Below are 17,624 nucleotides of genomic sequence, written 5' to 3' on the forward strand. Positions count from 1 at the left end.
CCAAATAAAAGCAAATCCTTACTGAGGAGCTAACCCCCATCACTTCTGAGTTTTTACTGGATGACGTACTCCGTGACACACCAAACGTAGGCAGTACCGGAGGCATTGTGCTGTGAGCCCGCGGCGCTCAGCACGTGGGCAGCAGCTGTGCGGTCCGCGGCAGGACCGCTGGAACACCCCTCTGCTGCAAAAACACAGCCCCGAAGTTCAGGGGCTTGGTGAGAGAGGGGGGAAGGTCGGCTGCTTTGTTACTGTTCTTGTATTCTTTGCAATGGCCCGCACAGCAGCCTGAGGAAACTGCTGAACACAGGATTTGAGGTGGATCGATTTCTCCCTGCGGTTGGACTGGTAGAACCCTGGCACATGAAGTGTAACCAATGACAACAGGCTGTGATCCATGACGGATGATGTCTGACTGAACTTCTACCTATTTAAAGAAGCAAAATGGTCAGAGATGAAAGGGAAGTGGCTAATTACTGAGGTCAGAGAGCTTGTTGTGTAGTGGGACTGCGCTCCGTATCTGTGCAAACTTGGGCTTTCAAACTCGGTGGGGAAAACCCACGTTTGGATGAAACTGGCACTTGCCAGGATCCTTTTTTGAAGCACGTGGCTGGAATAAAGCAATGTGTGGAAAACTCCCATAATCAGTTCAACTTTCAAAAAGACAATGGACTAAAGACAACTGAGGTAAGAAATTTTCTTCTAGCCTGGATTCAAAGAGCTGTCTTGATTTTTATTTGTTTTTTTTCCTGCAGCATCACTACAATTCTAGCTTAAGCTTGCTGCTGCCTTCATACAGATGTTTCACTTGTGTTGGCCCCACATGTTCTGCTGGATAAAATGTTACAGATGAAAGAATTAAAAGTTTTAAAACTTTAATAAATACACAGTGAAGACCTGACATGTCATTCAGAATCCATTTTAACAACACATGTAATTGGCACAGTAATGCATTTTAAACGTAGCATCCATTTCTTTTCAAAAAAGCACTTTTTAAAATCCTTGTATGCAAGCCTAATTGAGACTAAAGTAACTGCAAGTTGTTTCTGATACACCCCTTCCCTCCTTAGAGTCCAAACAAACCAGCATTAGTCTGTCTTTGTTCATCTCATCTGCTGAAAGGGGCAGGAAGAACTGGCCTAGCAGATGAGATACTGGGCCGAGATCAGTTCCTGTCTGAAGGCGAGTAGGGCACTTGATCGTAGCTTTGCAGTGGGAGCTGCAGAGCAAGTTTAGGTGGCGTGACCCCAACCCCACAGATAATGACCAAGTTACACAAATCTAGGCTTACGTTTTCCACGGTAAACAGAGTACCCAGGAGTACCTCCAGACATCCTGGGCAGGCTTCGTTGGAGTTAACCCCTGACTGGGGCTGATTACCTTGGGTCTGAGGAGACTCCCATGCTATTACTTTCCCCTGCAATTGACGGCAGTTGTTTATGTACTGCCTTCCCCTGCAAAGCATTTCCTGCAGAGCTGAGCTTGTCTCCGTAGAGGTGCCCCGTGCACAGCCCTCTGCAGAGTGAAAGGTCAGTCATTAGCAGCAGAGATAAAACTTTAAATGAGTTGAACACATTTGAAACTTGAAGATGGTATTTCTAAATGGAAGCTACGCCACAGATTTGATCTGCTTACATTTAAATTACTGTTCCTCACACAAATAACAGCTCAGAGCAGTCTGCTCTTACCAAATGAACTACTGATTCAGTAATAACTTGAGAGGGTGCATCATCTTCTGAATCATCCCCCCCTCCTGTGCCACAGGAGGGTTACAAAGCAATACAGTCTTTGTTTAGTTTTCAGATGTTATGAACTGATTACTTGGTTTTACCTTTTTATGAAGTAACTTACATGGAAGTTATTCTTCAGAGCCAGCAATGCAATTCTAGATGCTTATTAAACTGATGTGTTCCTCTGTATTTAAATGAAGATCTCGATTTACACTTGGGTTTAAAAATTTGCCTCTCGGTATTCAGGTAACACGTATCATCTTACAAAAAGATGGCTTGAGAAAACCCTCTTTCTTGCAGGAACAGTGTGTTCCCTTCTATTGTCTGATGAAGAAATACTATCCCTAAGAAATAATACTTGAACTACAGAAGGTTTTTTTTATAAAAAAAATAGCAATACATCCTTTCATAACAGCAGCATGTGCCCACGGTGGTTTAATGATATAATTTCATATTGCACAGTACTCCTACAGTTTGTCTTTCTGTTGGAAAATGGTTTCAAAACTGGTAGTCAGGTAGCAGAAGTCAAATTGTGTAGAGATTGCTTGTTACTGATACCCAGGAAGCGGTAACTTCTGTCCTTCCTTTGCTTCAAAAAATGTGTAAGAAAGGGTGATCAAATCAACTTTAGCCATTTTAGGGTCCTCTACAAATTCTGGATCAATGTAGAAAAAGACAGGCATGTCCACCTCCTCTTGAGGGTTTAGCCGCTGTTCTTCGAAACAAAAACACTGCAGGGGGGAGGAAAAAAAAAAAAAAATTAGGACATCAATAGCTATGGTGAACACTTTATCTCTGCCCACAAGAGAGAAAGCTTCATCTCTTAAAATCAACTCTCATGCCCTGTACATCCCTAAAATCCTGGGAAGAATCAACCATAGGAGCCACGGCCCGTAATTCTGTTCCTCTTATGTTACAGGAAAAAAATTAGCTTTTAATGAAGTGTCCAAATGTGCAAATTGGGCAGGCGAGCTGGCCTTGCCACCACCTGCCCTCGGTGTCCGCGGTACTAAGTATCATCTGTTTGGGAGCCACCCTACTCTGACCTGTACTGCAGCTTGTTACGAGCAGAGTGAGGCTGAATGAACTGATGTACTGACATTTGAAAAAATCAAGATACCTTCTTAGAACGTTAGCATGCAAAGAACGGTCCCCAGGATTAAAATGAGAAAAAGTTAATTAATAGATAATGATTCTCATTCCTGTAAAGGAAAATGTAATCTTTGCTTTGTTCACACTTACTTGTATTTTATTGAAATACTGTCCTGCTTCAAAGGGTATTACGTTGTAGGTAGAGATTCCAATTACTGGTTTGTCCGTAGGATTTTTTGCTTTATAAAATGCCAGCGCGGTCTCTCCTGGTACCACCTGTATGAAGTGATTGCACAGTGACTTTTAATCCGCTGCAGCCCTCCACCCCTTCATCAGCGTTCTTCAGACTTTAGCTAGATTTAGTTAAGTTTTCTCTTTGCTGTTTCAAGTTGGTTACTTCACCACTTCACACGTATTTTGCTTACACAGTTCACCCTCAGTCAAAATTAAAAGAATCGGTAATGTTTGATGCGTGCCTTTTTAACCTTAACCAGTTTGCCACCGAGACTCATTCTCAGCTTAGCAGCACAGAGAGCTTTTTTAATATGCAGGTTTATGTATGGTGTACATTTAATTTGTGAGGTTATCATTCTTTCAGTGCTGGACTTGGCAACCAATTAATGCAGCATGACTCCTTTTGTACAGTTTTTACTGTTTAAAATTAGTTCTTAGTAAAGTTAGATTAAAATGATCATTTTTAAATAAAAAATAGCAACAGCCCTACAGCAATAGGGGCAAGAAGAGAAAGTACAAGGGGGAAAGTCTGGTGTATACAAGTATATTTTTGATAGCAATGTTCTGGTAGCCGGATGGGATGGCAGAGGAGCAGCTCCGCAACTTCCCGATACTGGTTACGAGGCCTGGAATTCCACCAGAGGCAACGCACCTCGGGGCAGGGGAGGCACCAGCCCCGCCTTACAGCCGGTACCCGCCGTGAAGCCCCGGAGCGGCCGTGCCGCGGCGGCACCCTGAGCAGGGCCGGCCCCGCGGGGACACCGGCGGCCCAGGCGAAAGGTGCCCGGTGAGGGTGAAAACGCAGCCACTCACGTAGATTTCCTTCTGCTGGGGTGCGAAGTTCCACTGGATGCTGGAGTGCACGTCCGCGTTGAAGGTGACCCTGATGACGCGGTCCCTCACCGGCTCCATGCTCTCGATCTGCTCCGAGCCGCGGCCTTGGCCCGTGGTGCCGCCCAGCCCCGTGGCCTGGCAGGAGGGAAAGGCAGTGAACGGCCGCGCCGGCCTCCTCCCGCGCCTCCGCCGGCCTTCGCGGGCGGGAAGGAGCCGGCAGCGGCACCGCGGGGCTCCCGGGTACCTGGCAGTAGAGGCGGTAGAGCGGCACGGCCGCGTAGGACATGCCCACCATGCCCACGGCGGCGGCGGCGATGTAGGCCAGCGCCGACCGGTTCCGGCGCCGCCATTCCTCCTCCTGCCTGCGGGTGAAGGGGTTGGAGCTGCGCAGCCCGCGGGTCCCCCGCGGGATCGCCGCCCGCCCGTCCGCCGCCGCCGCCGCCGCCCAAAGGCCGTACCGAACCTCCCCCTCCGGCCGTGGGGGCGCCCACCCGCCGGCACGGCCCGGCCGGGGCACGGCCCGGCCCAGCGCCAGGTCCCAGAGGGGGCCCGGCCCCGCGGGCAGCCGCAGGCCCCCGCAGCGCGCCCAGCCCCGCCCGCACAGCCCCATGCCGCGCGCGCGGCTGCGGGCGCAGCTCTTCTCGCGAGACGCGGCGGGGCGAGTGCGCGCTGGCGGCGCCCCGCCTTCCCCCCCCCCCCCCCCCCCCCCGGTCCCGCCTCGCCGGTGCCCCCTGCGGCGACCGGAGGGGCGGCCGCGCGCCCGGCGCCGCCTCCCCGAGAAGGGGCGGGGGCTTGCGCGGCGGGGGCGGGCCGCCCTCGCACCGCTGAGGGGAGGGCGCGCTGCCGGGGGGGGGGCGGGGGTCGGCCGTCGTTGACCCCTCAGAGCGGCGCTGAGGCGCGGGCGAGTGGGGGGGGGGCGTTTCCCGCCAGACCCCGCCGGTTGTCTCTTCCCTCCCCAGCGAGGCCGCTCGGGCGGTAGCGAGGTAACTGTCGCAGCCCTTGAGGTCGGCGGGTTTTCGCCCCCGCCGGGCTCTGCAGCGGGCCCCGCACCGCCCCGCGCCGAACGGGCTTTGTCCGAGCGGTGCCGGCGCGGCTTGGCGCTGGACGGCAGCGGGGCCAGCGAAAAGGCCGCCCGAAGCGGGTTAACCGAGCGAAGCACGGCGAGAGGGGGTGATAATCCTCGCTAAGCACCCGAGCGGGGTTAATGCGGGCGAGGAGGGCGCCGCCGCGCAGCAGGACGGGGGTGGGGGGCCCGGGACCTTCCCGGCCGGTTCCTCCGGGGCTGTGAGCGCACGACCAGGGGCTTCAAAGTGGCCTTTGTGCCCGGGGCGGCTCCCCTGAGCGCTGCGCGTCTGTAGGCAGCACCCGGTGCCGTCCGCTGCCTGGTGCGAGGGTGTTTTCACGGAGAGGGAGCCTTCATCCCTTTGTCTCCCTGCCTAGTGGACACCGACACCCGTCGTTACTTTTTTTTTTTTTTTTTTTTTTTTTCCCCAGCGGTGCTTTGTTTCGTGTTGAGTTTCCTCTCTCCGTGTGCTGACTTGGTTTTGTTGAGGCACAAATACTGGCGCGCTGCAGAGTGACCGGGCGCTGTTTGTCACCTCGGGACGGGCAAGGTCAGGCGAATTCACGAGCTGATCTTTCTTCTCGGGACGGGCCCCCTGCACTGCAGCAGCCTTGGCTGTACCAGGGCTTGAAGGGGATGCGCTGGAGCGCTGCTTTTCTGCTCCTGGGCTGGTTCCTGTAATGTGAATCCCCACTGGCTTTGGCAGCTCCTGATGCTGCTTCATTTTCCGTTTAGATGTGTTGAGTAAGAGAACGATAAAGCCCGGAGCGAAGCAATATTGTGATGTTTTCCTCTGTATTTACGTGGCGGTTTTTTGATCCTTAAGTGAGAGATCTGAAAACATTTACAGCAGGAAAATTGGTGGTATTCCAAAGTGAATTTTAACTTTTTTTTTTTTCATGCAGAAATACAGACCTGCAGGAATCGGTCAGTGTGTTTTTGTGGGGACCCTGCTTTATATTAGCCTAGGTGTGTAGCGTGTCCCTGGTGCCACGAGCACCCGTGGCCATCTTTTGCCTGTGCGTTGTTCGGAGAGTTCCTTGCCCGCCTTGTACGGTGCCTTAGGAGTAATACCTGTTCTGGTTCCCGGCCATGTGAGCGTTTAGCCGTACAGCTCATGAGGTCAAGAAGATTTGCTACTGATACAAACGGATGTTTTTGCATTAGTGCTTTCACAATAATTTTTCAATTTATTGTACCTCCGTTCATTTAGGATTTTATTTCTTGTTGGCCTATTATATATGCAAATAAAAATACAGTGTGAATTACTGGGTTTTTTGCTATGTTAGTGGTACACAACCCCATTTTGTGTGCGTTTTGGCCTATGTCTTACATAACTTCACGTGAGAATTCTCTAGGCACTGAATACTAGCCAGTTAGAAAAATGTGAGAAAACGAGGCACACAAAACACTTTATCATGTTCAAAACAACATTCGCTCCCAAGTAACCTTCTCTGGCAAACAAGGAGATTGTTTTTGCCTTCTAGCAGTTACTTTATCTTGGAGTTGTAATCTCAGTTACTTCATTTTTTAGAAGATTTTAACCACAGGGCATTCTGATTTACTGTAATTCCTACCTCATAAATTCTGAGGAAATGAGGATATCAGATGTTTTGGTACGATACACAGCAAAGCCTGGGTTGTTAACTACTTGCTTGTTTTCAGCAATGGAGGGTTCTGTTTTATCATGAAAGTTTTCATGAAAGCTAGTTGGTAGTAAGAGTGGTTGTCAGTGTCTGAAAATAAACACAGACATGTAAATTGCAAACAGTGGTTTCTCCTTTTTTTACAGCAAGTATTATCCTGGTTACGAGCCAGTGCTTCATGTGTCAGAATTCTTCATTCTGAACCTTTATTAAAATAGTGCGCCTAAGAAGATGTCCACTGCCGATCCCCTAACAAATACAGAGAAAAAGTAAGTACTTTTTTTCCCCCGCGCACAGGAATACACCAATTCCTGGATAGTAAACTGAAAATTCTTGCAAGTCCATTAGTAGGATCTTGTTTTGATGAAGACTTATTTATAACTTTGATATTGAAACAGTCTGAAGCAACATCTTAGAAAAGCTAGTACCACCAGTCAATTTACGCATAAAGGGAAGAAATAGCTCTCAATAAGTTAATCAGCACTTGGTTGGGACTGGTTCTGTAGAGACAAAACCCCACGTAGAAATTCCTCAATGTGTAGTGAAGACAAAAGCTATGTAGCAAATTCCTTCCTTCCACGTGGAGGGCACCTGCAGTAACATAAGACGCTCTCTGGAGCTGACGTGTTACAGAGCATTACTTTTTCAGAACACTGCGTCTGGATGCCTTGAATGTTTTGTGTGTGGTGCTTTGGAACCACCTTGGCTTTTAGCAGAGCCATGGCATGTCTAATGGTAGTTATAACCATTCTATAAACCGTGACGTTGTGCACTTCAAGTTGGATCAGAGTCTGAATGGCAAACATGGATTCAGTCGTGACTGAAAATCGGGACTCCAGACCCTTCCCAAACGGCAAATGCCAATGCTATCAACAAAACCCCGATGGAAAACAGGCACAGACAGCTCTTGCTGGACTAGCATGTTTGCTGTGCTTGTGCAACAGAGCCCAGCAAATAGTATTCAAAAGTACTGTCAAACAATTTAGTAGAGATTTTGAATTATGCCACCTCATAAATAACTTAGTTAAAAAAAAAAAAAAAAAATCCACAAAACATTAAAAAAATTAACTTGCTTTTTCCTGGAATCTGAAGAAGCAAACTGCTTGTCCAACAGAAATAAGGGTGTGTAAGGCCAAGCTACATCTTTAGGACAGCTGTGGCGTGCTGGCTCCCTGTGGAGGGTGTATCAGATGCGTAGTTACTGGATCACTGTATTCCAGAGGCAATTTTTCTCCTAAGAGCTGAACATGAAAGGTGCATATAACTGCACTTCAGCTATGTGATGATGGAAGACTATAATTTTCTGTACTTACTTATTTAACTTTTTTTCTGTGAGACAGTACCAATGCACAATGCTTCAAGAATGTACTTGGTTATATGTTAATTGAGGTTTACCTGAGCTTTAAATGATACCTTTCTTCTCTGCACAAGGGGTTAGCCTCAAACCATTCATGCTTCTCCACAATTACAGTGTCGCTCAGGCTTTTTTTCATGTTTAACAGTTGCTGTGTAATGGCATACGTTTTCTTTTAATCTTCATGACCTAATCAGCAAAGTGCATTTTGAATAATTAGTGGGTTTGGATAGATCAGGAGTGTGTGTTTGTTCACGCTCTATGGGACAGTATTCTCTCGGCTGTGGTCCTTAGCATCATACTGAATTCTTACCTTTTAGGGTTAGTGAACCCAAAAGGCTATAGTTGCATAATTGACATGTGTAGGATTTTTTTGAAAAAGTCTTTGTTTTATTTATAACAAAAAGATCTTGTGAATCGTGCTTCCGTAGATTCTGCAAATCTTTTTGTCATCTGCTAAATTATCCTGTAATCCAGCTCAGTTGCTAAAGCATTACAAAACTCCCTTTGGGAAAGGTGAGTCATAATTAATACTGTTGCCAGAACAGAATAGTTTACTATTCTGTTTGAATAAGCTGTTTGAAAAAGAATCTTAGTTTGTTTGCTGCATAAAATAACAAATGATGTCTCTTGAAAATTCAGTCTTACTAACTGGTACTAGACTTTGTGGAGGTTTATGTTGTGCAGTATTCCTAGATCTTTCTGGAAGTAAAAAATAATTTCTGTTCCCCTGAGTATGTTCTTGAAAGGCAGAGAACTTGCAAGAGAAGCAGTAATACCATTTTTCTGTGTGAATCCTTTAAAAACATTAAAACCAGCACAGCAGCACAGTTTTAAGGTAAAAAGGGACAGAAGCTTAGGGGGTGAGTTCAGGAAGCTGAAGGGCATGGTTTACTTTGAAGAAGGGAGGGAGGAGCAACTGAACAAGCAGTGTGTTACTGATAATAACATACAAAAGAGGTGGGGCACTAAGCTTAACACTGCTTTATAGCTGCTTAAACTGTTCGGAGGTTTGTCACACCTGCTTTAATAAGAATAATTGTTTTCCTTGTTAATAAGGGAAGCACATAGCCTTGAGCCGTACTTGGAGCTGGGGGGGCTTGTTTCTATTGCAGAAAACATGACACTGGAAACCAGCTGTTATTGGCTTAGTGCCTTGTTTTGACAAATGTTCCCGATACTGGTACCAGACGTGGAATTCCACTGGCGTTAAGAACAGGACAGTTTTATTGGAGAAGGGCTGTTGGTGTTCCATGGGTAACCTTGCCCAGCACAAACCGAACTGATGTGATGCTTAAAGTATCAATGGCTCTTCTTCCGTCGCACTGCGACACCAGTAACACCAGCAGAGTTAAGCTGGTTGAGAAAGGGCTGCAAAGGGCCAGGTTATTCATCGCTGAGTGGATGTGAGCAATCCAAACAAGGCCAGTGGGGCTCTTCACATTTCGGGAGCTGGGGAGGCTGCTTTATGGTCCCACGTCCATCACTGATCGGCTCCTTAATCTGTGGTGGGTCACTTTACCCTGCTGCCCCTCTCGTGGGCAGGCTGCAGGCTCTCGGGACCGACCTCTGTGCATCTGAACACTGCAGAGCACGCTGCCTGTAAGCAGAACGATCCTTTCCCCGGAACAATCATGGGCTAATGGAACCACTGCCACTACAACTTTAAATTAAAAAAAAGGTGCCAGAGATAAGCCTGGGCATTCCTGGCAGAGCCAAGCTGTCCTCCTGCGCAGCTCCAGACGCTGACAGATGCTGTCTCGTCACAGGGTTACTTCCTGCTAGAGAGGATTCACCTCTAATTAAACAAAGCCCTCAGTGAACACAGAATATTTGGGTTTCGTTTTAAGCTGCGATCCTTTTATTATCTTTTAGAAAGAGGAGGAGTAATAGGAGTGTGTCTTCTGATGCAAGCCTGGAAGAAAATAGTAGTTAACCAAACTGAAGTCAGAATTTGCGAAAACACACGTATCTTTGCAAGACCAAGCCTTGTATCAGAAGAGAGTCTTCTGTCTGGGAACAGTGATATATTTTTTTACTTTTTCGACTAGATTATTCTCAGTGTAATGACAGAAATTCACCATTTTTATTTCCCCTCACCAAAGAACAGATGTGTCATCTTCCGTTTCTAGAGAAAATATGTAACCCAAGTTCTGCGTTAACTTCTGACTGTTGTGTCTTGAAAGACCAAAACCCAAGTTAAAGCGTGATGTGGGTCAGTACCGTGACTGAGAATGTGAAGTAAAAGCATGATGGCGTTTGTTTCATCCAGTCTGTCTGCTTTGTTGGCTTTCCCTTTTGTGTGTGGATGTACATAAGTCTGCTGGGGAGATTGGTTTAGAAAGGTCACGAGTTACTGCTTTTGACCTTGTTTGGAGGGAGCATGTAAGTACGTTATTGGTAGAACATGACAAAATAAGTTTATTTTGTTTTAAATATTTCGCTTGCCTTCGGCTGCTAGATGTCGATTGCACAATCACAGCTGTAGTAAATGCAAGTAATCTTTCTCCTTTGTGTTGGTCAGACACTGAAGTTGCTGTAAATTGCCATGTGAAATGGAGAAAAAGTAACCGCTACCTTGATAGGTGAATTAGTCCATGTGACGCAGAGGGTTTCAGAGGAGATTAAGTAGGCAGGGACACTCGTTTCGAGCTCTGTCTGGTTTGTGGGGTTTTTTAGTTAGTGGCAGAAGTTGTCCTGCACGTAACCTTTATCTGGCTGAACTGGAAACCTCCAGTGTGTTTTGGTCGCTTTGCCATTTGCTTTGCTGCTGTGCTGAAGAATGTCCTTACTCTCACCAGGAGATGAAGATGAACCAGAGCGTTTTGATGGTCTTTCTCTCTTATACTGGTATGCTTAACTATTAGATTCTGATGGCATTTTTCTAGTCTGTAATTGGGAAAAGTACAGTAAAGATAATTTAAAAGCTGAAGACATTTTCAGCTTCTTTTCGCAAGCAGCCAGAGTTTATAATTTAGGTTGTTGTTTAAGTGTCAGGTAATGTCTGTTTTGTGGGGGAAGGCTATTATTCTTCCGTTGATGAACCTAGATAAATGTTTTGTTTGTGCACATAACTGACTAATATTTTCTCCGGAATACAGATCAGAAGAATATCCGCAGCTGTATGTTCTGATAAATCTCTGGAAGATATAAACCATAAAGCTGTTGAACTTCCTTGTGTAAGCTGCTAAAAAGTAATAGAAAAAAAAAGTGTGAAAATTTTCATTTTGATTGCCTTTACTAGAACATTTATACAAAATTAAACGCACTCAGTCTCTTAGCATTCCAGGACTTGAGTTGGAGTGTCGAGTTTAGTACTTTTTTGGTGTGACAAAGCTGTAGTGTACATTTGGTAGAGTCTTGCTTCTTTATTTCATCTATTGCCTCACATCTTTTCTTCTCTGTACGGTAAAAGCTTGCCTACCAGTATTTTTGTATGACTTCTCAAAGAATGAGCAGTGACGTCTGGTTATTTAATTTGCATCTTTTTCTACAAAAAACATTGAAATTATTTTTTGTTACTACTGCCAATTGATTTAGAAGCCTGTTTCCTTATTTATACTGTGGAGCATATTTCTAATATTTTTGGAGGAAGTGTTCTAATATTTCATGAATATTAAAGAATGCTAATATGAAATAAATGTTGGATGGGTGCTAAGTCCAAGTCTTTTATAGTGAAACTGTTAAAGCCCTGTTTATTTTATTAGAACTATGACAAGTAGCTTGACTTGAAGATCCATCTCGAAGTTCTATGGGAGAAAAACTAACGCTGAAAGTCAGCAAGATGTGATAGACTAAGCAAATCTGGGGCATTTGAAGATCCTTGTCTTTGCTTTTATGTGATAAAGTAACTTTAAACGGCATGTGTTGGAGGGATTTAGTCTTTAGAGCGTAAGCCCAACTGAATGTGTTGTAAAGGTGTCTGTTCAAAGTCTCAGTTCTGTCTCGTTGTTGGTGCAACATCATGACACTTTCACTGTTTCAGAGATACCCAGTTCCTCTCCGTTGTGAATTGTTAGTTTGAATATTCTCTGTATCCTCTTTGTCAGAATCCATTTCGTGTGAGTTGGGATCTCTCTTTTGAAAGTATTGCCTGTTACTTCTAGAAATGTAGATCCTGTTAAGTGTTCTGTGCCTAGATTTGATCGTATTTCATGATCATTTTATATGGTAGTGTAAAAATAGGTTCTGCGATTTCTGGTGAACTCTGAACTTTTGCCTTCAAGTCTGAGATTTGATCTTTTCAGACTTGACAAAAGTAAACTTCTGTGTGAGGCTGAAGTAACACTTGTTCTTGCTCTTTTATTTTAATAAACAACTGCTATGTGAAAACTGCTGAGAGCATGGCTGGGCAAGAAACAACAGTGGTGGCAAAAGGGAAGACAGAAAAAAATACAATGATTGTCTCCTTATTTTAAAGATCAGCGTACCTTGTTCAGGTTTTCAAAGATAGATGCAAATCAGGACTGACCTGTAAAGAATGTGACTAGTATGTTGTCTTTCAAAACCATTTAAATTCGTGACGTAACTGAAGTGACAGTACTAGGTGGTAATGCAAACGACTCTGCTGTTGTAGTGTAGGAGTAGTTTATCACAAAGATTTGTTAGAGAAAAAGCAGACTTAAGGATTTATTCTTCCTTTTAGACTCTGGTTGCGTAAAAGCAGTTCAGTTCCCTTTTGGCCTTACAGAGTGCGCCTTACGCTCGGTCGGGTAGTAGCAAGGGCACACGCAGTCTTGTTGGTGGCCAAATACACTGACAAGGTTTCATCGTTTCTTTTTAGCCTGTGAAACAAAATACCTCAAGAAGTGTTACAGGGAAAACTATACAATGTTTGAAGCACAGGCTTCCTGTTTGTTTCTGAAGATGAATCATTAGGTCTGTTCTTACGGCCAGCCTTTCTAAAACACAGGTTAGTTTTGCGAATAGTTGGGAATTTGAGGTTGTGGAATAAAGCGTTGCTTTTCAGCGCAAGCGCGTATCCCTTGATGAAAAACACGTCCAGTTTTCTTACACAAAACCAAAAGAATTGTGGCTGTTCTTTAGAAGCTGGATCTCTTGCCTGGTGCTACAGTTTAGGACCGTTTGGACCTTCTGGATTTCTCTCGTCCCTCTGGCACGGCACCTTTGAATGATGTACTCTGGTGTTTGCAGAAATACTCTGTTTCAGGCATGGAGTTCAGGCTGCGTGCAGGATTTGGTTGCGTGGGAGGATTTGGGTCACTGTGTCCTCCACTTTGATCTTCTTTTCCCCCCCCTGCTAATGAATTCTAGTTGTTCCATTTCATTTTAACATCATGCTCTAGAAAATGCAACTCACTGTCTAATATAGAACAATATGTAGGTCAAATCAGAGAAACCTACGTGGTGCTTCTGCCTTTTTCTAGAAGGGATCTGGTGAGCCTTCTCCAAAAATGGTACAGTGGGAGGACAAAGGAGCTATGATACAACTTGAAAATTTTTGTAATAATTCATCTAAATAAAAATAAATGGTAAAGGGCAATGGATTTATAAGGATTGTTACCAGTTTGCATTCTGAGAGCAGTAAGCCGGTCATGTTTCCAATGGAACTGTAAATTTAGGTTTCAAAACTCTTAATTTTACTTGGTATTCTTCCTTAATTCTTTAGCATTGTCAACTGCCTCCCAAAATATTCATCTGCCTTTAGACAATTTCAAGTGCTGTAGTGCTATCCTGGTATTTTGTCTTGGTATGGGAGGGTGCACAGGGGAGCAAGCAATAGAGTTTGGAAAGAAGTGTTTTTTAAAACAGAAAGAAAAGTGTTGAGTGAAGAAACAAGAGATGTTAGGGAGAAGTCTACGTTCATAAATAACCACACAATTATATGTTATATCTCTTAATAAATATTTTTGTATACAGTATCTTAGCTGTGGTTTTATTTTAATATTCACTACCTGACCTAAGATGTTATGATGTGTTTTTCTTGCCTAAATGCTGCACTGGACCAGGTTGTGGGATTTTGTTTCTATTTAGTCATAACCTTCTTATTATAAACAAAGTGGGATTCACAATTCGGCCTGAAATGCTTTTGGGGAAAAGGAAATAAACTGCATATACTTTATTTTATCTTACCATGTTATACTTGTTATGAGGAGATTGACTTTTCATTGGGGGAAGGGGTGGCGCAGAGGTATCAAACAATACGGGGTTGTCAGTGGAGAGAACTGGTTTTGGTTTGTATTAGAGTTAAAAACAGGGTCACTGTAGTTTCCTTTATGGTAACGTATCTTTACATATGTTTCTGTCATTAGGGATTTAATGGCTTTTATTTTATTCCTTAGGACTATTATGGGCCCTCATGGAATCAATCGAGCTGTTCACCGCATTTCTTTTTCTGATTGTCAAAATGGACTAGGTAATTAGATTGCACATTCTGTAACCCAAATCGAAAAGCACCTGGTGAGCTTTTGCAGTTCACACTGTCATTAGTAGAAGTTTAATTTATCTGGCTTTTATGGATTTGACTGTAAATCCATTTAGCACAGTAGGTGGAATAAACTCTTTCTTTTGTTTGTTTTGCAGGAGTTAAAATTATTGGAGGTTATCGGGCACAAACAGCAGAAGATTATGGGATTTTCATAAAGAGAATTCTACCTGGAGGGGTTGCTGCTGTAGATAGTAAGTAATTTTAAAATTTTTGTTACGAACACACTGCATATAAAAATCTGTCCAAAGAAGTCTGGTTTGCTTTGTGGATAAGGCTATTCAAAGTAGCATGGTTTAGTCAGGATTCATGATGTTGTGGCTTACCTTAAGATAGAGAAATGAATCTTGGACCCTTCATGGGAAAAGATTTTAATACTCTTGGTTGTTGAAAATGTCTTCAGATCGAGGTATGGCTGGTGTGAACGCAACTGGCAAGCTTTCAGCACTGCTAAATAAGTGCTGAGATACCGAACCTCTTGTAATTCATAGGGGGTAAGAGTGGCCTTTCCTTTATAGAACTAGTGTTTTTAATGAGTTCTGATAATTTTTATTTTTTTTTTTTTTTTAAGTGGTAGTTAAGATTTTTGGTGTGGAAAGAAGAAATTATGCTAGGTAGAGTCTGCAGTAATAAAGTTACAGACCTAGGACAGAAGTATATTCTATATATGGGGTTGTTTGAGATTCCATCTGGTCTTGTGCGGAATGATCATTTAAAATAATCTACTTCAAAAGTGAGAGTTCTTAAACTTGAGATTTGCAGAAGGTTAAAAATAGAATTCGTTCCAAAAAAAATTTTGGATGTCTTTATTAATGTATAAAACATGAATGTATCTGTAGGTGGTAACTGACGCGTACGTTTAGAACAAAATGCAGCTGAAAGTTAGTTCCACAACTGTGAAATATAAATTCCAGTCCCACAAATATTTGTGCTATGTGTAAATAATACAAATAGCTAATTAACACTTATTTTCAGTGGCTATTCTGTGCTTAATAAGACTGATTGATAGTTATTAGCCTTATTATAGTAACCTAGCTTAATTAGGATCAGAACCTAATCTGCTAAAAGTCATAAGGTTGTTTATTGCGTTAGGTCACGTAAAGTTAAAAGAAAAAAGCCCTGAAGCCCTGTTTTATTACTGTGAGGTATTTATTACTGTTCACCATTTTCCTGTTGATTTCGTTACAAGGCCGTTTGCTCACTGGAGACCTAATTTTGGATGTCAATGGAGAAAACTTAATTGGAGTAACCAATGAAAGGTGAGTTGGTACTGATTGCTAAACGTTTGTTAGAGCTTGGGATATTATATGCAGATTCTTTTTGAACATTACTGACATCTGATTGAAAGAGCCCAACTCCACTGAGGTCCTTGGAGTTCAGCTGGTGATGAATTTATCCTGCAAATCTAATTCAGCAAAACTATCGTGGAAAAGTGACAAGACTTTATATGCTTTTATAATGACAGAATAAGCTCGTTTCTTAATGATGTAGATTACAGGATGTATGTGAAAACAGCATTAAAACATATTAAGCTGTTAAAATATTTTTACAATTGTCTGTTGGTTCAATACCGATGAATGTAAATGATGCAGGTAACAAGTATCATTGTAATGGGACAATGAAGGAGAAATTGTTTCAAAAAATCTGGAGAACGTGTTGGATGGTTTCTGTAGCTGGATCGCCGGAGATCAATGCAGCTTAGCGTTGGAGACGTCAATTTAAAATACAAGGAAAAATTACGGTATATGTTGCTGAGGGAAATCCCGAGCAGTGAAGCATACCTGAGTAGTGGTTTTTCTCTGGTGTAGGCTGTTAATCCTGAAGGACGTCCAGGAAGGCAGTAGGATGGACCAAGGAGAGATGGCAGAGAGGGGGACAAAAGGGAAAGGAAAGAGAGGGCGATCCCAGTTCATTCCGTCCACCAAGCGCAGACTCCCCACAGTCTGTCTTTCGCTCAGATCTCCAATGCTTGATTTGGGTTATGCTGCTGCAAGCTTTTCTGTCTGTATCTGGCAGTCAGAATGATTAACTACATGAAGAATTTGTCCATTTTCCTGCTCTTTCAGCGATACTCCCCGTGTACCTCTTGACAGCACTGTTACATTTATTTGGTTGTTTTTTCCCCCCTTCTAGGGCTGTTGACATCTTGCGAACAGCATCAGCGTCTAATCACATGTCTCTGCTGGTTGCTAGAGATGAAGAAGCAAAGTAAGAGAAAAATAAAGCATTGTTTTAACCTCAAAACTAATAAAAAGCCAGCGCTACATCTAAGGTTGGGTGGGCAGGTTTGCATGTATTTTTCTTTCAGATTACTTTTAATCACAAAATTGCGTCACACGTCACGTTTTTCTGTGTAGTATTTGATACAAATTCATTCTGAGACCATTTGCATCAATAAAGTAGCAAGCTCAGGCCAATTTCAGTTTAATGAAGATGAATGAAATCTTATGTTACCAGCTAATACCATTTAAAATTGTTTGCTGTGATAATTTTCTTAATACTTCTCACATTCTGAAATAATGAAAATGAGGAATCCATTAGACCTACAGTACCACGAAACTGTAGGATTTAAGCTGGTCTTGCCTTCTGAAAAAAGGCAGATTTAGTTATTGTTTCCTGTCAGAAGTTTGCTTTTCAGTCTTTAATGAGCTTTGAGTTAGTTTGGATAAGTAGGTTAAACTGTTCACTGCAGCAGGTAGTCCAAAATACGTCCATTATAAGGACTTTTATGTTAAATATTACTTTAAAAGTTAAGCTGTTTAAAGTTAAGCATATAAACCAATATTGGCAGAGATTCATTGGAAATGCTGGGATCCAGGTCTGTATCCCCTTCTGGCTTAAATCTCTGGAGGAAACGGCTGTTATGTAACTATATTTGATAATCATTGCAACACTCCCTGCTGTTATTTGCCTTTCCTGGGATGTTCCACTTACAGACTAATCTCTCCATAAAGGAATTTTCTCTAAATTCCTTTAGCCTTTTGTCCGATTTAAGCTGCTGCTTTCTGCTCCTTTTTTTTTTTTTTTTTTTCCTGTATTCGACAGACATTTAAATCACTCTGGAGCCTCTAATCTCTCCTTTTTTCAGACTGCCTAGATATATGCGAGGTCCACTCTTAATCTGCTTTTATCTAAAGCATACTGACCTAGTTCCTCTAAACTCCTTGAATAATTAAAATCCATCAGTCCTTTTACCGTTCTGGTGGTACACCCAGTGGCCTGTGCA

General features: G+C 43.4%; 2 protein-coding genes across 3 annotated transcripts in view; one reads left to right on the top strand and one right to left on the bottom strand.

The window, feature by feature from the left end:
- Positions 1 to 2,134: 2,134 nt before the first annotated feature.
- COX11 (cytochrome c oxidase copper chaperone COX11) lies at positions 2,135 to 4,500 on the bottom strand. The gene is made up of 4 exons (XM_086473468.1): positions 4,135 to 4,500; positions 3,870 to 4,025; positions 2,973 to 3,098; positions 2,135 to 2,461 (listed from the first exon to the last, which is right to left on the bottom strand). The coding sequence occupies exons 1-4, from the start codon at positions 4,498 to 4,500 to the stop codon at positions 2,279 to 2,281; spliced, it is 831 nt and encodes a 276-aa protein (XP_086329594.1). The 3' UTR covers positions 2,135 to 2,278.
- Positions 4,501 to 10,735: 6,235 nt separating this feature from the next.
- The window catches only part of STXBP4 (syntaxin binding protein 4), a 66,794-nt gene continuing 59,905 nt past the window's right edge, over positions 10,736 to 17,624 (top strand). For both annotated transcript variants that reach the window (XM_086473677.1, XM_086473678.1), the window contains exons 1-5: positions 10,736 to 10,803; positions 14,256 to 14,329; positions 14,497 to 14,592; positions 15,588 to 15,657; positions 16,532 to 16,606. In XM_086473677.1, the coding sequence (XP_086329803.1) occupies positions 10,736 to 10,803; positions 14,256 to 14,329; positions 14,497 to 14,592; positions 15,588 to 15,657; positions 16,532 to 16,606 (383 nt within the window). The remainder of the gene's footprint in view (positions 10,804 to 14,255; positions 14,330 to 14,496; positions 14,593 to 15,587; positions 15,658 to 16,531; positions 16,607 to 17,624) is intronic.

This window comes from Leptosomus discolor, chromosome 15, assembly GCF_034619465.1.
Source record: "Leptosomus discolor isolate bLepDis1 chromosome 15, bLepDis1.hap2, whole genome shotgun sequence".
NCBI classification, from domain to species: Eukaryota; Metazoa; Chordata; class Aves; order Leptosomiformes; family Leptosomidae; genus Leptosomus; species Leptosomus discolor.